Source organism: Culex quinquefasciatus, chromosome 2, assembly GCF_015732765.1.
Source record: "Culex quinquefasciatus strain JHB chromosome 2, VPISU_Cqui_1.0_pri_paternal, whole genome shotgun sequence".
In the NCBI taxonomy this organism is placed as follows: domain Eukaryota; kingdom Metazoa; phylum Arthropoda; class Insecta; order Diptera; family Culicidae; genus Culex; species Culex quinquefasciatus.
Window position 1 is genome coordinate 81,000,692 of NC_051862.1, and position 24,410 is coordinate 81,025,101.

The 24,410-nt window shown below is 39.5% G+C and overlaps 2 protein-coding genes and 9 non-coding genes across 11 annotated transcripts; 10 read left to right on the top strand and 1 right to left on the bottom strand.

The window, feature by feature from the left end:
* Positions 1-157: 157 nt before the first annotated feature.
* On the top strand, positions 158-276 carry LOC119768160. The gene has a single exon (XR_005277977.1). It is a non-coding gene; the product is annotated as a 5S ribosomal RNA (ribosomal RNA).
* Positions 277-577: 301 nt separating this feature from the next.
* LOC119768161 lies at positions 578-696 on the top strand. The gene has a single exon (XR_005277978.1). It is a non-coding gene; the product is annotated as a 5S ribosomal RNA (ribosomal RNA).
* Positions 697-990: 294 nt separating this feature from the next.
* Positions 991-1,109, top strand: LOC119768162. Its single transcript, XR_005277979.1, has one exon. It is a non-coding gene; the product is annotated as a 5S ribosomal RNA (ribosomal RNA).
* Positions 1,110-1,408: 299 nt separating this feature from the next.
* Positions 1,409-1,527, top strand: LOC119768163. The gene has a single exon (XR_005277980.1). It is a non-coding gene; the product is annotated as a 5S ribosomal RNA (ribosomal RNA).
* A 302-nt stretch (positions 1,528-1,829) lies between these two features.
* Positions 1,830-1,948, top strand: LOC119768165. Its single transcript, XR_005277982.1, has one exon. It is a non-coding gene; the product is annotated as a 5S ribosomal RNA (ribosomal RNA).
* A 299-nt stretch (positions 1,949-2,247) lies between these two features.
* LOC119768166 lies at positions 2,248-2,366 on the top strand. Its single transcript, XR_005277983.1, has one exon. It is a non-coding gene; the product is annotated as a 5S ribosomal RNA (ribosomal RNA).
* Positions 2,367-2,663: 297 nt separating this feature from the next.
* Positions 2,664-2,782, top strand: LOC119768167. The gene has a single exon (XR_005277984.1). It is a non-coding gene; the product is annotated as a 5S ribosomal RNA (ribosomal RNA).
* A 300-nt stretch (positions 2,783-3,082) lies between these two features.
* On the top strand, positions 3,083-3,201 carry LOC119768168. Its single transcript, XR_005277985.1, has one exon. It is a non-coding gene; the product is annotated as a 5S ribosomal RNA (ribosomal RNA).
* A 297-nt stretch (positions 3,202-3,498) lies between these two features.
* LOC119768110 lies at positions 3,499-3,617 on the top strand. The gene has a single exon (XR_005277925.1). It is a non-coding gene; the product is annotated as a 5S ribosomal RNA (ribosomal RNA).
* Positions 3,618-3,735: 118 nt separating this feature from the next.
* LOC6051563 (eukaryotic translation initiation factor 3 subunit K) lies at positions 3,736-4,808 on the bottom strand. Its single transcript, XM_001867944.2, has 3 exons — positions 4,627-4,808; positions 4,084-4,523; positions 3,736-4,021 (listed from the first exon to the last, which is right to left on the bottom strand). The coding sequence occupies exons 1-3, from the start codon at positions 4,695-4,697 to the stop codon at positions 3,867-3,869; spliced, it is 666 nt and encodes a 221-aa protein (XP_001867979.2). The 5' UTR covers positions 4,698-4,808; the 3' UTR covers positions 3,736-3,866.
* A 4,465-nt stretch (positions 4,809-9,273) lies between these two features.
* On the top strand, positions 9,274-10,950 carry LOC6051561 (SET and MYND domain-containing protein DDB_G0273589). Its single transcript, XM_001867943.2, has one exon. The coding sequence runs from the start codon at positions 9,274-9,276 to the stop codon at positions 10,948-10,950; it is 1,677 nt and encodes a 558-aa protein (XP_001867978.2).
* The last annotated feature ends 13,460 nt before the right edge of the window (positions 10,951-24,410 follow it).

Consider the following 24,410-nt stretch of genomic DNA (forward strand, 5'->3'; position numbering starts at 1 on the left):
TACTAACGGAAAAAAAACGGGACGATTCACCTTCCCTTTTGTTTGCATCAAAGCACACACAAAAGCAACATTCAAATTCAAAGAGAGAAAAACGTTCTCCCATCTTCACCCACCCCAAACAAACAGCACAAAAGTCCTTCCAGAACAGCCAAACTTTGTCAACGATCATACCATGTTGAAAACACCGGTTCTCGTCCGATCACCGAAGTTAAGCAACATCGGGCGCGATTAGTACTTAGATGGGTGACCGCTTGGGAACGTCGCGTGTCGTTGGCATTTTTGCTATTTTGCACCATGAAATCGCGATTGATTATCAATTTTCAATGTCTTTTTTACCAATATTCAGTTGATAAAAAAGAATTTTACCAACGGAAAAAAAAAACTTTTATTTTGCCACCGACGGGATTCGAACCCAGGCACACACGCTCAAAATCACCCAAAAACACAAGATTCCCTTTTGTTTGCATCAGCATTCAAAACACAAAAGCAACATTCAAATTCAAAGAGAAAAATATTCTCCCATCTTCACCCACTCCAAACAAACAGCACAAAAGTCCTTCCAGAACAGCCAAACTTTGTCAACGATCATACCATGTTGAAAACACCGGTTCTCGTCCGATCACCGAAGTTAAGCAACATCGGGCGCGATTAGTACTTAGATGGGTGACCGCTTGGGAACGTCGCGTGTCGTTGGCATTTTTGCTATTTTGCACCATGAAATCGCGATTGATTATCAATTTTCAATGTCTTTTTTACCAATATTCAGTTGATAAAAAGAATTTTACTAACGGAAAAAAAACTTTTATTTTGCCTCCGACGGGATTCGAACCCAGACACACACGCTAAAAATCACGCAAAAAACACGATTCCCTTTGTTTGCATCAAAGCACACACAAAAGCAACATTCAAATTCAAAGAGAGAAAACGTTCTCCCATCTTCACCCACCCCAAACAAACAGCACAAAAGTCCTTCCAGAACAGCCAAACTTTGTCAACGATCATACCATGTTGAAAACACCGGTTCTCGTCCGATCACCGAAGTTAAGCAACATCGGGCGCGATTAGTACTTAGATGGGTGACCGCTTGGGAACGTCGCGTGTCGTTGGCATTTTTGCTATTTTGCACCATGAAATCGCGATTGATTATCAATTTTCAATGTCTTTTTTACCAATATTCAGTTGATAAAAAGAATTTTACTAACGGAAAAAAAACTTTTATTTTGCCTCCGACGGGATTCGAACCCAGACACACACGCTAAAAATCACGCAAAAAAAAAACACGATTCCCTTTTGTTTGCATCAAAGCACACACAAAAGCAACATTCAAATTCAAAGAGAGAAAACGTTCTCCCATCTTCACCCACCCCAAACAAACAGCACAAAAGTCCTTCCAGAACAGCCAAACTTTGTCAACGATCATACCATGTTGAAAACACCGGTTCTCGTCCGATCACCGAAGTTAAGCAACATCGGGCGCGATTAGTACTTAGATGGGTGACCGCTTGGGAACGTCGCGTGTCGTTGGCATTTTTGCTATTTTGCACCATGAAATCGCGATTGATTATCAATTTTCAATGTCTTTTTTACAATATTCAGTTGATAAAAAAGAATTTTACTAACGGAAAAAAAACTTTTATTTTGTCCACCGACGGGATTCGAACCCAGGCACACACGCTCAAAATCACCCCAAAAAAACACGATTCCCTTTTGTTTGCATCAGCATTCAAAACACAAAAGCAACATTCAAATTCAAAGAGAGAAAAATATTCTCCCATCTTCACCCACCCCAAACAAACAGCACAAAAGTCCTTCCAGAACAGCCAAACTTTGTCAACGATCATACCATGTTGAAAACACCGGTTCTCGTCCGATCACCGAAGTTAAGCAACATCGGGCGCGATTAGTACTTAGATGGGTGACCGCTTGGGAACGTCGCGTGTCGTTGGCATTTTTGCTATTTTGCACCATGAAATCGCGATTGATTATCAATTTTCAATGTCTTTTTTACCAATATTCAGTTGATAAAAAGAATTTTACTAACGGAAAAAAAACTTTTATTTTGCCTCCGACGGGATTCGAACCCAGACACACACGCTAAAAATCACGCAAAAAAAAAACACGATTCCCTTTTGTTTGCATCAAAGCACACACAAAAGCAACATTCAAATTCAAAGAGAGAAAACGTTCTCCCATCTTCACCCACCCCAAACAAACAGCACAAAAGTCCTTCCAGAACAGCCAAACTTTGTCAACGATCATACCATGTTGAAAACACCGGTTCTCGTCCGATCACCGAAGTTAAGCAACATCGGGCGCGATTAGTACTTAGATGGGTGACCGCTTGGGAACGTCGCGTGTCGTTGGCATTTTTGCTATTTTGCACCATGAAATCGCGATTGATTATCAATTTTCAATGTCTTTTTTACCAATATTCAGTTGATAAAAAAGAATTTTACCAACGGAAAAAAACTTTATTTTGCCACCGACGGGATTCGAACCCAGGCACACACGCTCAAAATCACCCAAAACACAAGATTCCCTTTGTTTGCATCAGCATTCAAAACACAAAAGCAACATTCAAATTCAAAGAGAGAAAAATATTCTCCCATCTTCACCCACTCCAAACAAACAGCACAAAAGTCCTTCCAGAACAGCCAAACTTTGTCAACGATCATACCATGTTGAAAACACCGGTTCTCGTCCGATCACCGAAGTTAAGCAACATCGGGCGCGATTAGTACTTAGATGGGTGACCGCTTGGGAACGTCGCGTGTCGTTGGCATTTTTGCTATTTTGCACCATGAAATCGCGATTGATTATCAATTTTCAATGTCTTTTTTACCAATATTCAGTTGATAAAAAGAATTTTACTAACGGAAAAAAAACTTTTATTTTGCCTCCGACGGGATTCGAACCCAGACACACACGCTAAAAATCACGCAAAAAAAAAACACGATTCCCTTTTGTTTGCATCAAAGCACACACAAAAGCAACATTCAAATTCAAAGAGAGAAAAACGTTCTCCCATCTTCACCCACCCCAAACAAACAGCACAAAAGTCCTTCCAGAACAGCCAAACTTTGTCAACGATCATACCATGTTGAAAACACCGGTTCTCGTCCGATCACCGAAGTTAAGCAACATCGGGCGCGATTAGTACTTAGATGGGTGACCGCTTGGGAACGTCGCGTGTCGTTGGCATTTTTGCTATTTTGCACCATGAAATCGCGATTGATTATCAATTTTCAATGTCTTTTTTACCAATATTCAGTTGATAAAAAGAATTTTACTAACGGAAAAAAAACTTTTATTTTGCCTCCGACGGGATTCGAACCCAGGCACACACGCTCAAAATCACGCAAAAAAACACGATTCCCTTTTGTTTGCATCAAAGCACACACAAAAGCAACATTCAAATTCAAAGAGAGAAAAACGTTCTCCCATCTTCACCCACCCCAAACAAACAGCACAAAAGTCCTTCCAGAACAGCCAAACTTTGTCAACGATCATACCATGTTGAAAACACCGGTTCTCGTCCGATCACCGAAGTTAAGCAACATCGGGCGCGATTAGTACTTAGATGGGTGACCGCTTGGGAACGTCGCGTGTCGTTGGCCTTTTTGATTTTTCTGTGATTAATATCTTTCAAACATGTTTTGTTGAGCTTACCTTTTTAATTGTTTTCTGGTGACATTCTTTTTTGTTGCAATTTTCGGCATAAATAATCGATGTAAGTTGGTGGATTCCACAAGACTGTGTCTGAATCTCTTTCTTTTATTTTCCTTCACTTAACCGCCACTTGTCCTCGACCGATCTTAAAACTTCTAGGAATGCTGCTCTGGCAACGTCCTTCCGGAACTGGTTCTCTACAGACAGTTGGCCATCAGCGGGCCCAGATTCTCAAAGTCGATCTTTTCGGTAATGTGCTTGGTCTTGATGTTGCCTTCCTGCTGGGCCACCAGGATGTACTCGCCCTCCTCCTTCCAGCCGTTCTTTTTCACCCAGGCGTTGAGGACTTTGTCTAAAATGATTGTTCAAAATGAATTATTTGGTTTTCGAAAATAGTTCCATTCCGCAACTTACCATCGACATCGCCGAGCAGCCGCACCAGGTACTGCTTCTCGATCGACTGGAACGTGATGCCGACGACGTGGCACACAAACTTCCGGATGGACTCGCTGAAGCCGGTGATCTTCTTGAAGAACTGCGGATTCTTCTGCACCCGCGACCAGAACAGCGTAAAGTCACACTTCTCCAGGATGTCCGCCAGGTAGACGATCTCCTTGACCGAGTCGTCGTTCATCTGGGCCGGCAGCAGCAGACACTTGCACAGGACAAAGTCCGTGTGCGGGAAGTTGGTCAGCGACTTGAGCAGAATCGTGTACGTCACATCCAGGTTCATCATCTGCGGGTTGAACTGGTACAGCTTCAGGCAGGCCAGGTTCGCCTCCAGGTCGTACTTGTTGTCCTTGGCCTGGTCCTCCACGTACGCTTCAATCACCTTCAAGTGTTCCGGATTGTACCTAGTCGGGGAGAAGATGACGCACACACACACGTAAACAAAAACGCAGAGGTTAGAATTGAACGCCGATATTCTTCTACCAACTCTCCGTCCCAATTCCTTACCGTTCGATGCTTTTGAGCATTTCCTGAATCGGCATCACCTTGCCGTCTTCCATCTTGACGTAATGGTCCATTTCCGGGGGCAACAAGCGTTGAAAATTCGGCACAAAATAATGTTCCGGAACGACCACGACGACCAAAACTGCAAGCAGTGAGAAAAGAAGGAGGAACGAACGCGTTTGACAGTTTGTGCGTTTTGTGCGAACTGTCAGTGTGGCAGGGGTGGGATTAAAGTAGCTGTTTTAGTAAGCTGTTGTGTAGTACTTCATTTGAAATGTAGATGGCGCATTGAAAATATAAAATCTCGAGTTAGTTTTCAAATGGCTCTAAGGCCAGTTGAAAACAATGTCGCTTTTCGATCGATTCTCCATCAATTTAAGAATTATCAAATTCTAAAATGCTTTTAATTGTTAATCTGAATGTTCTTAAATTCTCTAATAGGCTCTAATACTGAGAAGCAATGAAAATTTAAATTATCATTTGCTTTGTTTCGCGATGGCTTTTTTGACGCATTGCAGACTAATCAGAGAAACATAGTTAAGAATTTGAAGTATCACTGAATTTTGTGGAAATATACCCATTTTAATAATCTGAAGTGTTACTTGAAATTTACTGGAACCAAGTACACAAACGAGTAGAGCTAGGTGAAATTCTCGTATGTTTGGCAGGTTAAGCTCTCGCTCCTAACTCCATCCAATTTGCTGATTTTCACTATTTAAATAACTAATTATGCAAAACTTTTGAAAGAAACTTGCTTGCTCAATTCTTATTGAGCTGTTTATCACTCGATTTCAGTTGAAAACGCTTTTAGTTAGCTTTAATTGAATGTCAAAGTTCTGACCTGCCAACATTAGAGGCACGCTGGAATTAGATGCTGTTCCCCTACTTTTTGTGAACCAGATAAGTTGATTTATTTGATTGAAATTGCTTTGTTGGGGATATGATGCCAGATACCAGAAGTAGTCTTCGATGATTACTGATGGATCCTGCGCCCGTGTTGTCACACTTGTTTGGGAAATGTTTAAAATGCTTGATTGGACTTTTTCTTGCCCTAAGAATGGTCTCGACATCATGATTGTGGAAATTTCTACCACCTGTAGCCGTGGGTATGTTAATATTATTATTATTAATAATTTTCTATGAAAATCCACGCATGGGCAATTTTATTGGTCTGGTCCTCAAATCGAACTTGCCGGGACCGCTGAACCATCTGCTCCAGCCCTCCGTTGAAATGCGGCTGCTCCTGTTTCCACTGTTGCTACGTTGTTGAATTTTCACCTGATCCTCTCCATATAAAAAGACACAACGTAGGGAACTTCGGGAACGGCGAAATTCCTCTTACCTGTTTTCCCTACAAAATTGTCATTGCTTTAAAGCCATGCCTTCCCCTGTTGTCAGTTGAAAAGCTGGAAAAAATACATTCCAATTGGGTACTAAAGCCCTATGTCAATTTTTATGTACAACGGTAAAAAACACGATAAAAAACCATTTCTGATCACTTTTTTTCATTTTAATGCCAAATTTTTTTTTTACAAGACAACATTTTTCCGATGGATCAACTATGGTCCCCTTGGAACGAGCTGTCAAGTAGGAGCTTTTCTGTCAAGAAGGACCGCGAGGTAAATTTTTCAAAATTGATTTAAAAATCCATTTTAAACTCCTTGTGCTCGTACAAAGGGTCATTGTACTCAGAAAAATAAGCTTTATCGCTGTAAACAATAATATCAGCAATCTAAGCTTCATTTTAGGACCCAATTCGACGCTAGTCATCAAATAAGTTTTTTCCACAGATGGTTTGTTTTGATTACAAGAAAGAGCTTGAGAAAGAGTGAGCAAGAAGTTTGCTTTTTTTCATTCCTCTCTTTTGCACTGCAACTGAGTTGCCAGATAAATGGGAAAAAAATACATCAGTGTTGCCAGCAGCAGCATCAAATCAGCTGGATTTCGGCTTCTACCAGAGCAGTTGTTTTAGAGCTAAATTGTTCTAATCTTAGCTGTTTTATGACTATTCTGCTTTTCAATGCTGACAAACAGCTTACTTATGACTTTTCTTAGTGCTGGATGTTTACTTGGGTGGCACCGACAAGTGCGGCACTCAGTGCCGCACCGGCTCTTCAAACGAACGTACCATATGGGTCATTCCATCTGAAGCGGAACAGCATTTGAAAATTACCCTCTCCGATCCTGCTCAAATTTGGCAGGGCTGTTGATAATATCAAAACATGCAAGAATCCCGAATTTCATCCAAATCGGACCACCCCCTCCATTTTTGTACCTCCCCAAAAAATCGACTTTTTGGCGATTTTTGACCAAACCTCCTAGTTTCAAATGACGATAACTCAGGAACCACAAATCTTAGAGGGTCGGTCTTAGACTCAATTTTGAAGGAAATTGGACGTAGAATCCATTTCCGTGATCAAAATGTTATTTATTTATTCTACCTGTATTGCGCAATTGAAAACTATAAACGGCTGTATCTCAAAACACCCCAACTTATTTTTTTTATTTGACCTCACCATTGTGTTCCCCGGCCAATTTTACATAAGAATCACTTATCGACAGAAATGAATATGTTTCGTTCCAGAGATATCGAATTTTAAAGTTTTGTGTTTTCGAGATTACCTACATCAGCTTCATTCGCCGCATCTGCTAGAAGCACACAGGTGGGCCGATCAATAACTGCTACCTGGTCATTTATTGAAATAATATTTCATCATAAATAATCTTTATCAAATTGGGCAAAAATTAACTGTATAACACTGTAGGAAACTGAAGTTTAATCGCGAATAATCGCGAAATGTCTGCTCAAAAAAATTAATGAAATGAATTTCTGTGCTAACCCACAGGACAGAGCAATAACGACACACAGTAAAGGGCAGAATTGGATTCCGACGAAGCGAGCAGGAAAATGCAATTAATCTTGTTTGTAACACTGAACAATAAGTGCACGATACATTATTGAGTAAAAAATATGAATTAAAATGAATCAAATTTGTTGATACGTTGTACTCTAGTGAAGGACGATCACAAGGAATAGAAAAAGGATTTCTGGAAAGTATAAAATTGAAAAATGTAAGCAAATCACAAAGTTTGATCTGCTTCAAAGCGGCTAATTCCCCAAATTTAGTTGCGATGATTTCGACACCATCCGAACAACAGTGTTTTTTCTTCTATCACGGCTGCTGTCCTCACGTATGAAGATTTTTTAAAATTAAATGTATCTTGACCAAAATCATCTTTCAATCAAATCGAGCTGGCTAACAATATAAAAAGTGATTTAATATGATCAATCTATTAAACCATAAATCAAATTTGTCAAATTATGTTAAAGTGTCAATAGTAAACTATAGTAATGATAATAATAATAATAAAGCAGGTTTTGGGGTTTTTGCTGAATGGCACTATTTTGCTACCGCCCATGATAAAGGCCCTAGTCATGGCCTCGGAGGTACTATGAAACGGTTAGCAACACGTAAAAAACGGTTCATTCAAAATAACCCAATAAATATTCCTTTCACAAAAATAGATTGATCAAGGTGGGTATCAGCCATTTGAATAAATATTTGCGTAAATTTTTTAAAATTTAAATTAAATTATTCATCTCCCAGAACATCAGGTAGCCGTTATTGATCGGCCCGCCTGTATGCTTCTAGCAGATGCGGCGAATGAAGCTGTTGTAGGTAATCTCGAAAACACAGAACTTTAAAATTCGATATCTCTGGAACGAAACATATTCATTTCTGTCGATAAGTGATTCTTATGTAAAATTGGCCGAGGAACACGATGGTGAGGTCAAATAAAAAAAATAAGTTGGGGTGTTTTGAGATACAACCATTTAAAGTTTTCAATTGCGCAATACAGGTAGAATAAATAAATAAATCGACATTTTGATCACGGAAATGGATTCTACGTCCAATTTCCTTCAAAATTGAGTCTAAGACCGACCCTCTAAGATTTGTGGTTCCTGAGTTATCATCATTTGAAACTAGGAGGTTTGGTCAAAAATCGCCAAAAAGTCGATTTTTTGGGGAGGTACAAAAATGGAGGGGGTGGTCCGATGTGGATGAAATTCGGGATTCTTGCATGTTTTGATAGTATCAACAGCCCTGCCAAATTTGAGCAGGATCGGAGAGGGTAATTTTCAAATTTGCACTTTTTCGTGCACAGTTGAGATGGAATGACCCATATGTAAACAGTGCACTCCTTTCTAACCTCCAAATCGAGTCGGCGTTAAACCTAATTAGTATATGATACAAATCGAATTCCCTTTATCGAGAAATTAAAAAGAGAGATGTGAGCCGGTAACATGGAGTTAAACTTTCGCAACTATCATGGTAAACTTCACAGAAGCTTGACAGAAAGTTTAACTCCATGTTGCACTTTTAATTTCTCGATAATTCAAATTAAACTGACTGGGTTAGCGCTATTTAAAATGCAGGCGTCAATTTTTTCTCCTCAAGCAATCCCCATATTTACAAATAGATGGCATTAGTGAAATGGGTAAACCGCGATTTTTCGTGTGTTTGTCTGTGAATAGCTGCCACAAAGAATTCCAGCCCTGCGGCAAGTGTCAAACTTGTTTGTCTACAAAAAAACGCGCCATTAAACAATCAAAACGATCAAAACCCATCGGATCGAGAGTTCCCGGCCATGGAATCCCCGGAGAAACCCACACCCGCGGAGTCACCGTGCCACGCCGTCGTCGGCAAGCTCCTGTACAAACGCATCGGAGCGCACCCGATCACGGTGCTGGCGGAAACGGACTGGTGGCGGAAGTACCTGGGCAAGCACGAGTCACTCTTTAACATCGCCGAACCGGTCAAGTGCGACGAGCGTTCGCGGAAGGTACGCCAGGAGGGGAACGAGTTTTACCGCCGGCAGCGGTATCGAGAGGCGCTGGGGCGGTATAATGAAGGTATTTGTTACGCGGAGGTCGGGTCGCCGGAACTTGGGTTGGGGTACGGGAATCGATCGGCTGTTTATTGGGAGCTGGGAGAGTACGAGTTGGCGTTGGCGAATATTGCGCTGGCAAGGGGGAATTGCTATCCGGAGGGGCTTGAGGGGAAGCTTCGCGAGCGGGAGCGGAATTGCCGAGATAAGTTGGATGGTGGGCGTTCGCTGGGGGCGGTTCCCTGTCCGAGGATGGGGATCAAGATTCCGTTTATGGCGGCACAGATTCGGATGGAGATTTTTCCGGAGCTGGGACGAGGTTTTTGTGCTGAGCGGGACTTCCGGCCGGGCGACGTTCTGCTGGACGAGAAGTCGATGATGGCGGTTATTGATAGCGGGTTGCGGTACTTCAACTGTAGCTGGTGTTCCAACGCGAACTTTCATAGCTTGATTCCGTGCTTGGAGTGCGTTTCGTACATGTACTGCTGCGAAGAATGTCGCGATCGTGATCGTGAGACTTGCCATCGGTTCGAGTGTGGCATTGGTGGGAAGTTGCGCGAGTTTGCCTTCTCCAACACGATGTTCGGCCCGAGGATGTTCTTTTACGGGCTGAGCCTGTTCAAGGACGACGTCTGGCAGATGATGGAGTTTTGCAAGACGAACGCTCGAACGGCAGGAAACCCGCTGTCGATTGACTTTGCCAACGATGATCGCGTCCAGGAGTTCAAGGAGTTTGTCAAAGCGGCGCCCGTTGGCCGTACACGCAACCTATTCGTATTCCGGTTCTGCGCGGCCATGTACGACGTACTTTTCGGGAAGCATCCGTTGGTGAAATCGCTCATCCGCACCAAGTCGCAGAAGCGCTTCATGATGAACTCCTTCCTCGAGTTTAGCGAGTTGGCGATCAACCTCGCGTACAGCAGCGATCCGGACGGCGGCTTGGTTGTCAACATGTTTTGCTCGCTTGCCTCCGTCCTGAACCACTCGTGCGATCCGAACGCGGTCATCGTGCTGGACGCCGGCCGCGTCAAGATTGTCGTGCTGCGACCGATTCGCCCAGGCGAACAAATCTGCATCACCAACGGGCGTACGTTCTGGACCGCGGAATCCGTTGAAATGGACGAGGAATTCGACTTCGCCTGCCGGTGCGTCGTTTGCAACCCCGAGACCCACGCCGAGTGGCGCGCCCAAGGCCAGGAGCTCCCACCGAAGGCCGTTCAGCATTGGCGCGTGCTGGAAAGGGTCATGCAAGCGGAGGCGAACGACGCGGCCAAACCGAACGCGCTGCAGCAGTACGTTCAGCGGTACGCGTACCTCCATCCGAACCCGGAGTGGGCGGTCGCGCTGAAAGTCTACCACGGAACGCTGCGCATGATGGTCAAGAGGGAGAATGAGGCGCTGGCGAGGGCGGTGGCGCTGGCCGTCGCTGACAACTGACTATTTGACGAAAACTTTTAAACTGTTCAGAACTCAAACCTCGAAGTTACTCAACTACCTTCTCGAATAAAACCATTAATTTGTTACGAAGTAAAATTTAAATGTCCCCCTTGTGCCAACTTGTGGCCTGTCTGTCTGCCGCCGAAAGCACTTCAAACTTTTTCAATTCGATGTCGCCTTTTAAGCGGCTTGTTGACTCCGGATCACTTCTTTGCTTCTTGCACCAACGATTTATAGATGAAAGAAGTTCAGCTGGGGAGAGAGCGGCATCGTTGAAGCGTGCAAACTGCTATTTCGAAAATAGTTTGGCTCATCGAAAGAGAGCGGCACTCCGAGACAACAACAACAACAAGCTGTGGGAAAGAAGAAATAAATAAATAATCCATACGAAATGCGTAATTAAAAAAAAAATAATTAGTTTTTTTTTTCCGTACAATTTTGCGGACTGCAGTGTCATGCAGTGCCATGGTCATAGTAAATGGGCATGTTCGAAAATCTGTATCTTGAGAAGGGATTTTCTGATCGAGTTTGGAGGGCTTTTGTTAATTGGGTCCTAAAATGAAGCTTAGATTGTTGATATTATTGTTTACAGCGATAGAGCTTATTATTCTAAGTACAATAACCCTTTGTACGACCACAAAGAGTTCAAAATGGATTTTAAATCAATTTTGAAAAATTAACCTCGCGGTCCTTCTTGACAGCTCGTTCCAAGGGGACCATAGTTGATCCATCGAAAAAATGTTGTCTTGTCAAAATTTTGTTTTGCATTAAAATGAAAAAAAGTGATCAGAAATGGTTTTTAATCGTGGTTTTTACCGTTGTGCATAAAAATTGACATAGGGCTTTAGCTGGGTGATGAATAGAGAGAATGCGTAACGTGATTTTCGAATGATCCCACTTTGTTTACATCTTAAAGGAGGAGGCTGTTCAAGCACAAGCATGACTTACTTCTTACTGGTAAATGAGCTGTTTGATAATCAAGTATGTATGTGTTTTATTTTGTCGAGTTTTAGACATTTTTTGCTGGAAAATTGTGTGTTTTCAAATTTCGATCGCTTAGAAGATGCTTTTTTATGTGTGACGAAGTCCTGCGGCGAGAGTGTCATTCTGCGATGTTGCAGATAAATTCCCTGGCTGATTTGGGAATGCAGCTCTTCCTGGCCCAGGGAAAAACATCGCTAATTCTAGCAAAGCTGATCCAACAAACTGAGAAGATTTTCACTTAACCAGTAGGATTTCAACCGGAATCAAACAATAAAGACAGCTTCTAGTTGGTTACAACCGCATCGACTCTATAAACAATTTTCATTCATAATTATAAAAAAATAAGATCTCGTCTTCAACTTTCTTATAAATTCTTGAGTTCAACTTCAGTTCCTCAAAAGCCAAAAATTTTTCATTCCAGCAAAAAAAAACCTTTTTTAATGATCGATAACAATACTTTCTACTTTTGGCAAACAGTAAATTGGTTCCACTTAGACAGTTCAAAATTGAGGCCGTTTTGCGAACCACTATTCAGCACCCAGGGCTTTAGTACCCAAATTGATTTGGTTATCCGCGGTGGATTTTCTTGAAATAATTCGAACTGTCAAATATCCACCGGCATCTACCGGTGGATACTTTTCTACCACAGATTTTTGTGCAATCAATGCGGTAGATGCTTTGGTGAATTTTTGACAGTTCGAATTATTTCAAGAAAATCCACCGCGGTTAACCAAATCAAATTAACAAAAGCCCTTCGGTCATTAAGGTTATAGGGACGTGGCTGCCACCTGGTTTTTTTAAGCGCAAGAGTGGAAAAGTGCTGAGTCATCGTCTAAAAATAGACGGCGACCACGTTTTCCACTTTTTCTCATCGAAACCGACTACTTTATCGACTTAATTTTGCTGGGCGAGATAGGACGCCGTCTATTTTTAGACGATGACTCAGCACTTTTCCACTCTTGCGCTTAAAAAAACCAGATGGCAGCACGATGTAACGCCACGTCCCTATGGTAGGTATGTTATGATTAGAACAAAGCGGATTCGTTAATTCCAATTTCGCTGCTTCGGATGTCCGCTGACTCGAATGCTCGCTAATGCGAACGTATTCGAATTAAAAAGCACTCAAACGTCAAAATTGAGTTGTCTAACTAATGTTTAAATTTTGACCCTTTGTTGATAGTTTTCCGCGCACATGGTTTCGTGCTGTTGACAGCTGTCAGTCGTTCCAATTAGCAAATACGGATTCACTCATTCGAATTGATAAATCTGATCTGTAGGTACATAGCATAGCATAGCATTGGTGTCTACCCGTAGTTGCTACTCCGTTATTGATCAGAACCTCCAAAAATTGTTCCATGGACAGATGAAAAGTAGGAACCAATCATCACCACTTCACAACTTTCAAAGACCCCTATCTTGCTGATCAATCACGGCGCCGGCCATGACCAGTGGTAAGATCACGGAGAAGTGGATAGGAATATTAGTCCGATACTTGAGTGATGGAGACCGCTAAATTGGCTGCGTCTTCGACAAAGTATCACATGAGTTTTGTGGGGTTAGTAAGATTGGTTATGCGACCATGATCAATGTGTTATCGGTTGAAATTTAAAAAATCTTAGGCAGCCGGCTGCGGAAAGATACAATGTTAATTAATTAGAAATGGTTTTTGACCGAGCGCGTGCCAACCGAGCAGTAGTGCTATGGGATGGACTTATCAGTATGTTTAAGCTTTATGTACAATTAAGATAACGTGAGCTAATATCAAAAATACTAAGTACAAGACGCTTTATGAGCTATCCAAATCACTTAAATTAGAAAATTGTACTTAGCTTAGGAATTAGAATCAATGTAAATGAATCTGATCTTCTACAATGGAAAAGTAATCAAATTAGAAACTTGACGTATGGATTGGAAAGTTTCAAAATCTACGTCAAGTTGACGTTTCAATATCAAAGGAAATCAAACAACTGCAGACCAACAATTTTCTAAGTTGATTGTAGATGACAACCGTAAGTTACGTACTTTCCTAAGTAACTTATCTATTTTACTTTACTTAGATGTTTTAACAGCAATTCCCCACGAAAACAGCATGGAAAAAAACAAAAGTGCTCGGATCGGGCTCAAAATTTTTCTGGGGGTTCCCTGGCCAAAATAATTAGACCCGTATTTTTTTGTTTGGCCATTAGGGTGACCTACGCCGTGTTAGGGTGGTCTGAAAAATGGCCATTTTCGTCGATTTTCTTAAAAACCACTTTTTTCGAAAAATCATAACTCCTCGCCATTTAAACCGATTTCAATTGTCTTACACGCAAATGAAAGGTGTTAAGTTGGCCTTTCAAAGAAAAATAATAAGAAGTTTCAAAAATCTAGCCTAACATATGAAAAGGGCGTATGCAACTTTAAAATGCCGTTTTGACGGTGTCTGGACCAAAGAGCCTATGTCTGGAAATAATTTTATCGGATTCCCCGGACATTTTTACATAACATACTAAAAAATGGGAGGAGTTCATTAACAGGATTTCGAGATATGATTTTTTGAAAATAAAATCCGTGTTTTCTGACGCGCCGCGCGCAAAAACCGGAGAATGACGAAATTGGCAAAAAATCAACTTTTTTCACGAAAACTGCGATAACTTAAAAATTTTAGCGATGACCTATACATGTCTGGACACCAAAAGTTGCGTCTTTTAATGACAAAAATTTTGGTACCCAGACATCTATAGGTCATCGCTAAAATTTTAAAGTTATCGCAGTTTTAGTGAAAAAAGTTGATTTTTTGCCAATTTCGTCATTCTCCGGTTTTTGCGCGCGGCGCGTCAAAAAACACGGATTTTATTTTCAAAAAATCATATCTCGGAATCCTGTTAATGAACTCCTCCCATTTTTTAGTATGTTATGTAAAAATGTCCGGAGAATCCGATAAAAATATTTCCAGACATAGGCTCTTTGGTCCAGACACTGTCAAAACGACATTTTAAAGTTTCATACGCCCTTTTCATATGTTAGGCTAGATTTTTGAAACTTCTTATTATTTTTCTTTGAAAGGCCAACTTATCACCTTTCATTTGCGTATAAGACAATTGAAATCGGTTAAAATAGCGAGGAGTTATGACTTTTCGAAAAAAGTGGTTTTTGCGAAAATCGACGAAAATGGCAATTTTTCAGACCACCCTAACACGGCGTAGGTCACCCTAATGGCCAAACAAAAAAATACGGGTCTAATTATATCGGCCAGGGAACCCCCAGAAAAATTTTGAGCCCGATCCGAGCACTTTTGTTTTTTTCCATGCTGTTTTCGTGGGGAATTGCTGTTAAGATAAGTGGTTGTAGATAGCCCATTACTCTTCATAATATGTATAGTTTGATGAGTTAATACTAAAACTGCAAGTTGTCATAAATTATTGCGTAAAACGAATTTGAAAGAAAGCAAGACACCGCGTAAACGTTTGAGATGAAATTAAAACAATAACGTAAACGAACAAAACCAGCGGCGTGCCTTCCGATCAACGATGATAAAAGAAGGGCTTTAAAAAAAATGTCAAATAAAATGAAACTTTTGTGAAACTTTCTTCTATTTTAACTTAAGGAGTTACATACATGTAGAAAATCACAAAGTTTCATATTACAGAAAATTTATTAAATCAACTTAAAACATGATTTTCAATCACTCCTGAAAGTTTCATGAAGATATTTCATGATTAAAGTAAGTTACAGATGATTTAGGCTGAAAATTTGCCATGCGCAAAACGAACTGTCAAACATTGCGAGCGTTTTTCTAGTAAACACTGCACAGTGGTCCGAAACCGAAATCTAGCGTGAAAAAATTGATAGCGGCCACACGTTAAGATTTAGAGCTTTGGTGTCTTCGGGACAAATGATCAGGGTCAATAGGGGCATCTTTTGGTATGGTGGGCATTAGAGTGGTCCAAATTTTAGGGTGGTTCAGAATTTTTATTTTGGCGGGATGACGAGATGTCTTCAGAAAGTAGAGAACATCATTCTGAGCAACTTTGCTCAAAAACACAAAGCTCTATCTTCAAACGGAAGTTTCTAGAGCCATTTTTGTAATTTAGGTTGAAGTGTTTATGAAAAAATGAGTTTTTTTATCAACTCAGGTTGTGTTAGTTGGTGTCTTCTAAACATTTGTAGAACTTATCAAAACACATTTATCTTCCAAGAGTAAAAATCGGACCTTTAAAATACGACGAAAAGACGCCATTTTGTGAATAACTCCAAGGTGGTGGAGTTTGACCTCGCTCTTAGAAGCATCTAAAAGTACACATTTTAGAGTACATTTGCTGAAAATATCTCGGGGTCTTTTTGTTTAACTTATTTAATCTCAATTTGAAAATGAGCATTTAATCGTTTTTGCTCATAACTTTTGATAGAATTGACCAAAATACATTTTCAAGAATAAAAATGTTCATTTTGACAAGCTCTACAATTAGAAGGGCTCAAAATGTACAAAATGATCTAGTGGTTGTAAAAGAAGAAACAAGTTTTGGCTGAAATATTTCAGGAATAAATTAAATTATTTTGTTGATTCCTGAAATATTTCAGCCAAAACTTGTTTCTTCTTTTACAACCACTAGATCATTTTGTACATTTTGAGCCCTTCTAGACAATTGTAGAGCTTGTCAAAATGAACATTTTATTCTTGAAAATGAATTTTGGTCAATTCTATCAAAAGTTATGAGCAAAAAACGATTAAAAAATGCTCATTTTCAAATTGAGATTAAATAAGTTAAACAAAAAAGACCCCCGAGATATTTTCAGCAAATGTACTCTAAAATGTGTACTTTCAGATGCTTCTAAGAGCGAGGTCAAACTCCACCACCTTTTGGAGTTATTCACATTTCAAAATGGCGTCTTTTTCGTCGTATTTTAGCTATAACTTTCGTTTTAAAGGTCCGATTTTTACTCTCTTGGAAGATAAATGTGTGTTTTGATAAGTTCTACAAATGTTTAGAAGACACCAACTCGCTACGACACAAGCCTGAGTTGATAAATTCAAAAAACTCATTTTTTCATAAACACTTCAACCTAAATTACAAAAATGGCTCTAGAAACTTCCCGTTTGAAGATAGAGCTTTGTGTTTTTGAGCAAAGTTGCTCAGAATGATGTTCTCTACAACTTTTCTGAAGACACCAAAGTGCTATCTCGTCATCCCGCCAAAATAAAAATTCTGAACCACCCTAAAATTTGGACCACTCTAATGCCCACCATACCAAAAGATGCCCCTATTGACCCTGATCATTTGTCCCGAAGACACCAAAGCTCTAAATCTTAACGTGTGGCCGCTATCAATTTTGTCACGCTAGATTTCGGTTTCGGACCACTGTGCAGTGGGCCTAAGATGGCGGCCTTCGATATTATCTTGCCAAACTTTTGAATACGGCGAATAGTTTAAATAAATTTAGTTTTTGTCTTGTTTCGGTTTAAAACGACAAAATATGCAGTCTGGAATCATTTTCTTAAAAAAAGTTGTTTAGAGATACGCCACGTTCAAATATTAGTCTAGAACAGTTGAAGTGAGCGTGCCGCGAAAGCCGTCTCGAAAAAAAAGTTTCCCATGCAAATTTTGAGTTGCGTATTTCATTGGTGGACTCCGACGAAGCCCACTGGCCATCTGTCGGTGTATACGCGCAACTCACGAAAACTGTCATCTTAGGGACCGGCTGGGATAGACCAAATTGTCTGAAATTTTGGGTGAAGACTCGCAAGACATATCCCATGTGCATGACGAAGCTCAATTTTGAAACATTGCATTTTTTTAAAATACAAAAATCTAAAACTTTCGATTTTTTATATGAAAAACATAAAAATATTTGTATCTCTTTGAACTTTTTGAAAATCAGCCTTCGTCATGCACACATGACCGGTGGTCAAGGCAGTGTTGAGATATCGTGGCACCCGTTTTATGAAAATGCTAACTTCATATAGCTGTATCTTGGCAATGATACAGCCAAATGTCTTAAAATTTATTTTGCTAATTGTTGAAAATGTATATGTTAATGTCATTAAATCATATTTAAAAAAAGTTTAAGTTGGTGCTTAAACCAACCTCTGACATTTTTGCCGATTTTCATGTATGTAACTCCTTAAAAATAATGTTAAAATAAAGAGTATTTATTTTGAAATACTTTATTTTGAAAATTTTTAAATATTAAACTAGATTTAGAATGTTTAACAAAGATTTTTTTTTAAATTCAAAATCGAACCAACAGTTTCCAAAATATTGCGAGTAGAAAAATCAGCTCTAGGGAATTAGATGGCACAGGAGGACACCGAGTAAAATTGATTTTTCACATAATTTAAACTTTGAAAGACGGTTCCAAATTTTGCATCATCCAGAACTCTAACGTAAAAGATGGTAATTCGATTTCTAATAACTAAAAAAAAAAAAAATCGGGAATACAACGCCTAACCGCATCAAAATCCGCGCAGCTCGACGAAAAACGAGCTAGACAGAGAAGATAGTAAGATCATTATCGAGACATTGCAATCGAACGTTACAAATATAAGTCCTCCGGAACGAATAGCCAAGCAATGGTGGGTGAACGACGAACGACAATAGAGGTGCCATCGCCCATGTGGGGAACTGCATCGGCCTGGGTTGCGTGACAAAACAACATGGTCAACTGTTTCCGGGTCAGCCACGTCGTAAAATCCGGAAACGTTCTAGGTGCAAACACTGAACATGTTGGTTGGAGCGAGACGGAGCTCCTGAATAGCACGTATGCCTGGCATGGGTAGATGTGCTGGCGATAGCTCACAATCAGGAGATGCAGAGGAACCTGAAGGAAACAGATGATATTAAAGTGTAAGTCGTAAGATAATCAAGAGCAGTTACCTGAAGTTGTGGATGCGGAACTGGCAGCTCCAAAGGTCCAAAATTTTAATATTTTTAGAGCTGCTTCGCATAAATCTTGAGTAATGGCACCAAATCTGCCATCATCACTTGGGATTATTATAACTGTACGCTGGGATAGTTTCTGAAGCCTGAAGGGTTGAAACGGACAACTGAAGACCACAAGAATGTGGTGGGCAAACAATAGGCATCAAAACAAAGCATTGTTGGAATTCAAGCGAGAAGAAGGAAAGCATTTCTCGCTCGCGAACGAGGGAGAGAACTTGTAGGTTCTTTTCTCTTCTCGCTCGCGCTCGCATTTTCGTTCGCGTTCTCGCTCTCGCCGCGAGCGCTCGCGAGCGCCTCGTGCTAGCCGTTCGTCCCAAGCTAGCAATTTGTTTATCAGGCTTATGAATACGAACCAGGCGATGGTATAGAGGTGTAACTTTAATCGCTGTGTTGTTTTTTGTTCGTTTCTAACACGTTCAACTTCTCGCGAACGGGCAATTCTGGCTCGCGAGAAAGCACGGGCAATCGGTGAGTTTCTCTCGGCAGCTCGAGACTCGCGGCGAGAACTCGAGAGAGAGAAAATTTTCTCGCGAGAGCGCGATAATACCAACACTGAAACAAAGCAAAGGCTCATTTTCAAAGAATATTGATCATAACTCTAGAAATTTCGAGTTCTTTGGTTTAAATTTTTTCTATCACTAAAATTTTGGTTTGAAATAGCTAGTCCTAGATTTATTTATTTTCGAATGGAATCTCTGCTTTTGTCGCAATCGTTCACAGTTCGGTTCAGCTCCATCAATAACGAGAGGTGGGTAGGGACGGTACTCCAATATGGCAAGCGAAAACCGGTCTGACTGACCGGAGTCTCGCTCTGATTTGTCCGCAAAACTACTTCTGGCTTGGTGCACCAACCCGTGTTTTCTCGGTAAAAGCTCTCGGCATCGTAAAACTTGTTTCCAGCAAAAAAAAAAAAAAAAAAAAAGAAGAAAAAAAGAAAGGAGGGCAGAACATCCCACTTCCGATAAATATACATTATGCTGGGGCTGATGCTTTCAGAAGAGCACCTCATGTGCGGGGTCCATCCGGCAGGTCAACTGCATCAGCAGTATCACCGGCGATTCCGGGATCCGCCCCGGAGAAAAGGCGAGAACCCACCCAAAAAGACCCAAAGGCACAGAGAAACAGCCTTGTTCAATTTACAAAGCTGTAAACACACGCGCGCGGCCAACCCGGTTTGGGACGGAGCCAAAAAGGAATTAGGAACCGTCAGCTTTCGGAATTTTGGCAATGTGATAAACAACGACTCAAAACAGCAAATTAGAACTTTTAATTTTCATTTTCAAGGTCAACTGTAAATATTCATTGAAGAAAAATGTACAGTTATTAGGAAAACCCAAATGATCACAAAAAAAAAAACTAGATTATAAGGATTGCCCGAGAGAAGATATGGAAATTGAACTTAACTTCAAAAGGCTTTTCACTCTTAGAAATAATAAAAATAAAATGTTTGAAAATAAAACTCCAGAGCTCATTTCTGGGGTGTAACGACAAAGTTTTTTAAGGTAAATTTTGGGGTCCACATTTTTAGGCTTCTCTCAATTATAGTTATTGGATTTTTTACAAGTTAATATTTACACTTTCTGAATAAGAAGATTAGAGAAGCAATGTTCTAAACAAAGTTGAATTATTTAAATGTTTTTTTTTTTTCTAATTGGGCCGTTGCAAATATGCTCCAAAAAAATTTTTTTTTTCGAAAAACTTCCAAATTTTAATGAAAATTAAAGTTTAACCAACTGAAAACCAGTTAAAATGCATTTTCTCGCGTTTATAATCATATTTATCATGTTTGAACTCCTTTCAAAACATTTTCATAAATTACCCCCCCCCCCCCCCCTCCCCTTCTTGACTTGGGTCAGAGCCGAGGGACATAAACTTTGAAAAAATATTTGCAACGGCCTTAGTTTATATAATATTGCTTCGATAATTATAAGTTTAAAATTTCCCGGGAGTCTCGACAAAATTTCCCGGAAATCGAGGGGTCCAAAAATGGTAGATTTCGAGGGAAATGTAGGTATTGAGGAGGACTATTCAGAAAAAATAGGTACACGGAGAAAAATATGATTTTTTAATTAACTTTTTTTTTCTCAAAAATTTATTTTTGGGCAATTCCGTAATTTTTAATATTTAAAATTTTTATATGATTTAGGGCTCAAAACCCGCATCTTTCAAGCCATACGGGGATGGCGTCGCTATTTTAGACCACGTTTTCCACTTTTCCTCCATCGAAACCGACTACTTTATCGATTTCATTTTGCTGGGCGAGATAGGACACCGTCTATTTTTAGACGATGACTCAGCACTTTTCCACTTTTGCACTTAAAAAAACAGGTGGCAGCACGATGTAACGCCACGTCCTGTTTCAGAAGTATTTTTTTTAAATAGAAATTTTTGTTAAAAAAATCTTGTACTTAAATTTTTTGACCTCATTTTTTAAATTGTAAAATCGAATTTGCAATTGAAAAGCACTTAACAATTTTTTTTATTTCGTGCGCCGTTTTCAAAATGTAGCCGGCCAAATTTATATTCTGTCGATAAATTCCGGTATTTTGACTTTAAAAACGTTCCTTAATCCACTTTTAGATGGTTGGTGCCTTCCTCATATTCATAAAGTCAATACATTCAGTAAAAATAGCAACATGTTTAACAAATCAACTTTATTACTAATTTCTTTTGATAGGGTTCGCAGACCTTAAATATTTCTGGCTCATCGGCAAGGTCTGATTAAAAACCTATCCAACGATAGTTCGCATGGATGATTCAGGCAATATTTCTATCACAATATCTGAAATCCGGCCTCCGAAAAGTGTATAAATAACACTAAAGTGCTAATAACTTTTGATAGGGTTGTCAGATCTTCGATGTTTTGGACTCATTGGAAAGGTCTTTAATACCTTTCTGAAAATGTATAACATGATAAGTTTTCTTGCAAAAACCACCCTTTTTACAATCTTCCGGAAATTCGCCAAAATCGTTTTTTTAGCATAACTTTTAAAGTACTTAACTAAACTTGCTGATTTTAAATAGAGACCTATGGGACCCCAAGATGGATCGAACGAGACTAGTACGGTCAAAATCCGTTCATCCAGTCTGGAGATAATCGAGTGACACACATCCACACAGACATTTGCTCAGAACATGATTCTGAGTCGATATGTACACGTGAAGGTGGGTCTACGAGGTCAAACTAATAAGTTCATTTTTCGAGTGATTTTATAGCCTTTCCTCAGTAAGGTGAGGAAGGCAAAAAAGTGTCCATGGATGTCCATTCCTGAAAATATTGTTTCGTAAAGTTCAGAAAATTTCCTACAATTTCGCCTAAGAAATATTGAAGATTGGACATCCCATGGACATACCATGGTAGCTGAGAAATTTTCAAGAAGATGACTTTAGCAGACATTTTTGAAACACTATTGGAACGGTATTTAAATTGGTTACAATAAAAGTAGAATTTTATTTAGTTTTTAAATCAATCAAACAGCAACTTAAGGAACTTATTAACTTCCTGCAAAAAGACAAATTGAAAAAAAAAAAAATCACTATCAGCAACGGTACCAAGCCGGAAAGGGAGGAGTTTTTTTCCCTCAAGATACGACGAAGCAAACCGCCCGAAAAGTGTTTTTCTCATACACGGCGTTTTTGGGGGTGACTGCGCGTCGCCTCGAGGACTGGGTCGGGAAAGTTAAAAGTTAATGTCCAAGTTGGAACAAGACTTTTTGGATTTGGGTTTTGTTTTTTTTTCATGTGTTGCAGAAAAGGATGCAAGCCATTAGGTGAATTTGGTTAGGAAAGTAACAAGTGATTTTTTCGTGGATCAATACTCAAATCTGATTTCTGATTCTCAACTCAGTTTTATGCACAAAGACTTCTGTGACATAGTAATGAAAATGTTACATTGATATACAGGTAATTTTAAAACCCTTACAAAGTAATGATATGCGACCTACATGTTACGCATATCAATCACAAAAAAAAAAACGGATCATAAATTGAAACCACATTTTTATTATGCTTTTGACATTAATGGCTTCTGTAAGTTTGGATGACAGAGGTTATCAATATCATTGATGAGCATTTCCACTTCCTTCCTCCCTCTTGCTGGGTCAGTGCGTAATACATTAGTATGGACAGGTTTTTTTTTGAATGCTTAATTTTTCCATCAATCCAGCAGACAGTATAGTAATGTGTGTATTAGGGTGACAAAAATATTCGCACAGCAACAATTTCGAGAGCATTTATTTTCTCAAATAAATCTTATGCTTTAATAGAAATTTTGCAAATCATATTTTGTTATATATTTTTTCAAAAACAAACTTTAGCTTTGAAAAGATGTTGATTTGCTAGTAATTGAGCACAGTTTTAAATGATTTTCCAAAAATACTGAGCACCCAAGTGCACTATATGCATGCATGTGTGTGTAAGTCTGTGTGTGTAAGGTATGTATGTATTCCAATTTGATGCGGTCAGCATCCATCAATCAATGAGCGAACGGGTGGGTGATTGACTAATTACATTTTCCACTGTGGGCTCGACAGCAGACATACGCAAATCCCTGAGAACCTCTCTCCCCTCGTAGTTCATCATTGATGCGTGCTGATTTTTGCCAATGAGGTTGTGTAAGGTAAAGTACTTTTAAAGTTTTTGACAATTTTTTTTTAAATTAAATTTGGCATTATCCTAATTTGCAAGTACTGATGGCATGTTTGTAAGATTTTCCAGGTAAAGTTAGATATTCTAAAGTTTCTTCCACCTATTGGTTGATGACAGGTTAATGTCTACCTTCAGGTATCTAAAATCGCTGACTTAAATACTGAAATCGTGATACAATCTTCATCAAACTATAACAACTAGTCGAAGGATAAACAAGTTCAGTTGGCATCTTACAGTACTCAAAATGAATCGCACACTTGCATTATTCCAAAAGTCGTCAAATCAGTTTACTATCAAGGCTAGTGATTACGCCAAGTTGGAAAATCAAGAAACAACCGAAGCTGAACACAGGGACTCAATCAAGTGCACTCGTCAGAAGAGTAAACTAAAGAAATGTGTAGATAAAATTTATGTCTGGGGAAAATCGGTGCATCAGAAAGAATACACAACGCTGGGTAGTTAAGGTGGAGATCTTATCATAAATCTACATGTAAATATTAATTAAGTAATTTCCCCTATACTTCAAGCTTACATAATTTTCCATGAAATAAAAACTAGTATATGATAAATGATTATTTTTCTTTATTTAAAAAAAAAGTCCGGATAATTCCCAAGCAATACATTTTCGGGTTTCTTATGTCGGCTTATCAGCATTTTGACATATCATTTAATTTCTTGAATCTGAAAAAAAAATCTTTTATTCCAATAATTTAGAAAACAAGTGAATTTAATTTATACATATCGACTCAGAATCATGTGCTGAGCAAATGTCTGTGTGGATGTGTGTACGTGGGTGGACAGAAAACCTATCATGTTATACATTTTTAGAAAAGTATTAAAAAGACCTTTCCAATGAGAAAACACCGAAGATCTGACAACCCTATAAAAAGTTATTAACACTTAAGAGCG

Coding starts and splice junctions, on each gene's coding strand:
- LOC6051561 (XM_001867943.2), top strand. CDS start 9,274: ATGGAATCCCCGGAGAAACCCACACCCGCGGAGTCACCGTGCCACGCC.
- LOC6051563 (XM_001867944.2), bottom strand. CDS start 4,697: ATGGACCATTACGTCAAGATGGAAGACGGCAAGGTGATGCCGATTCAG. Junction 4,524..4,626: donor ATGCTCAAAAGCATCGAACG/GTAAGGAATTGG, acceptor CTCCCCGACTAG/GTACAATCCGGAACACTTGA. Junction 4,022..4,083: donor GCTGCTCGGCGATGTCGATG/GTAAGTTGCGGA, acceptor CAATCATTTTAG/ACAAAGTCCTCAACGCCTGG.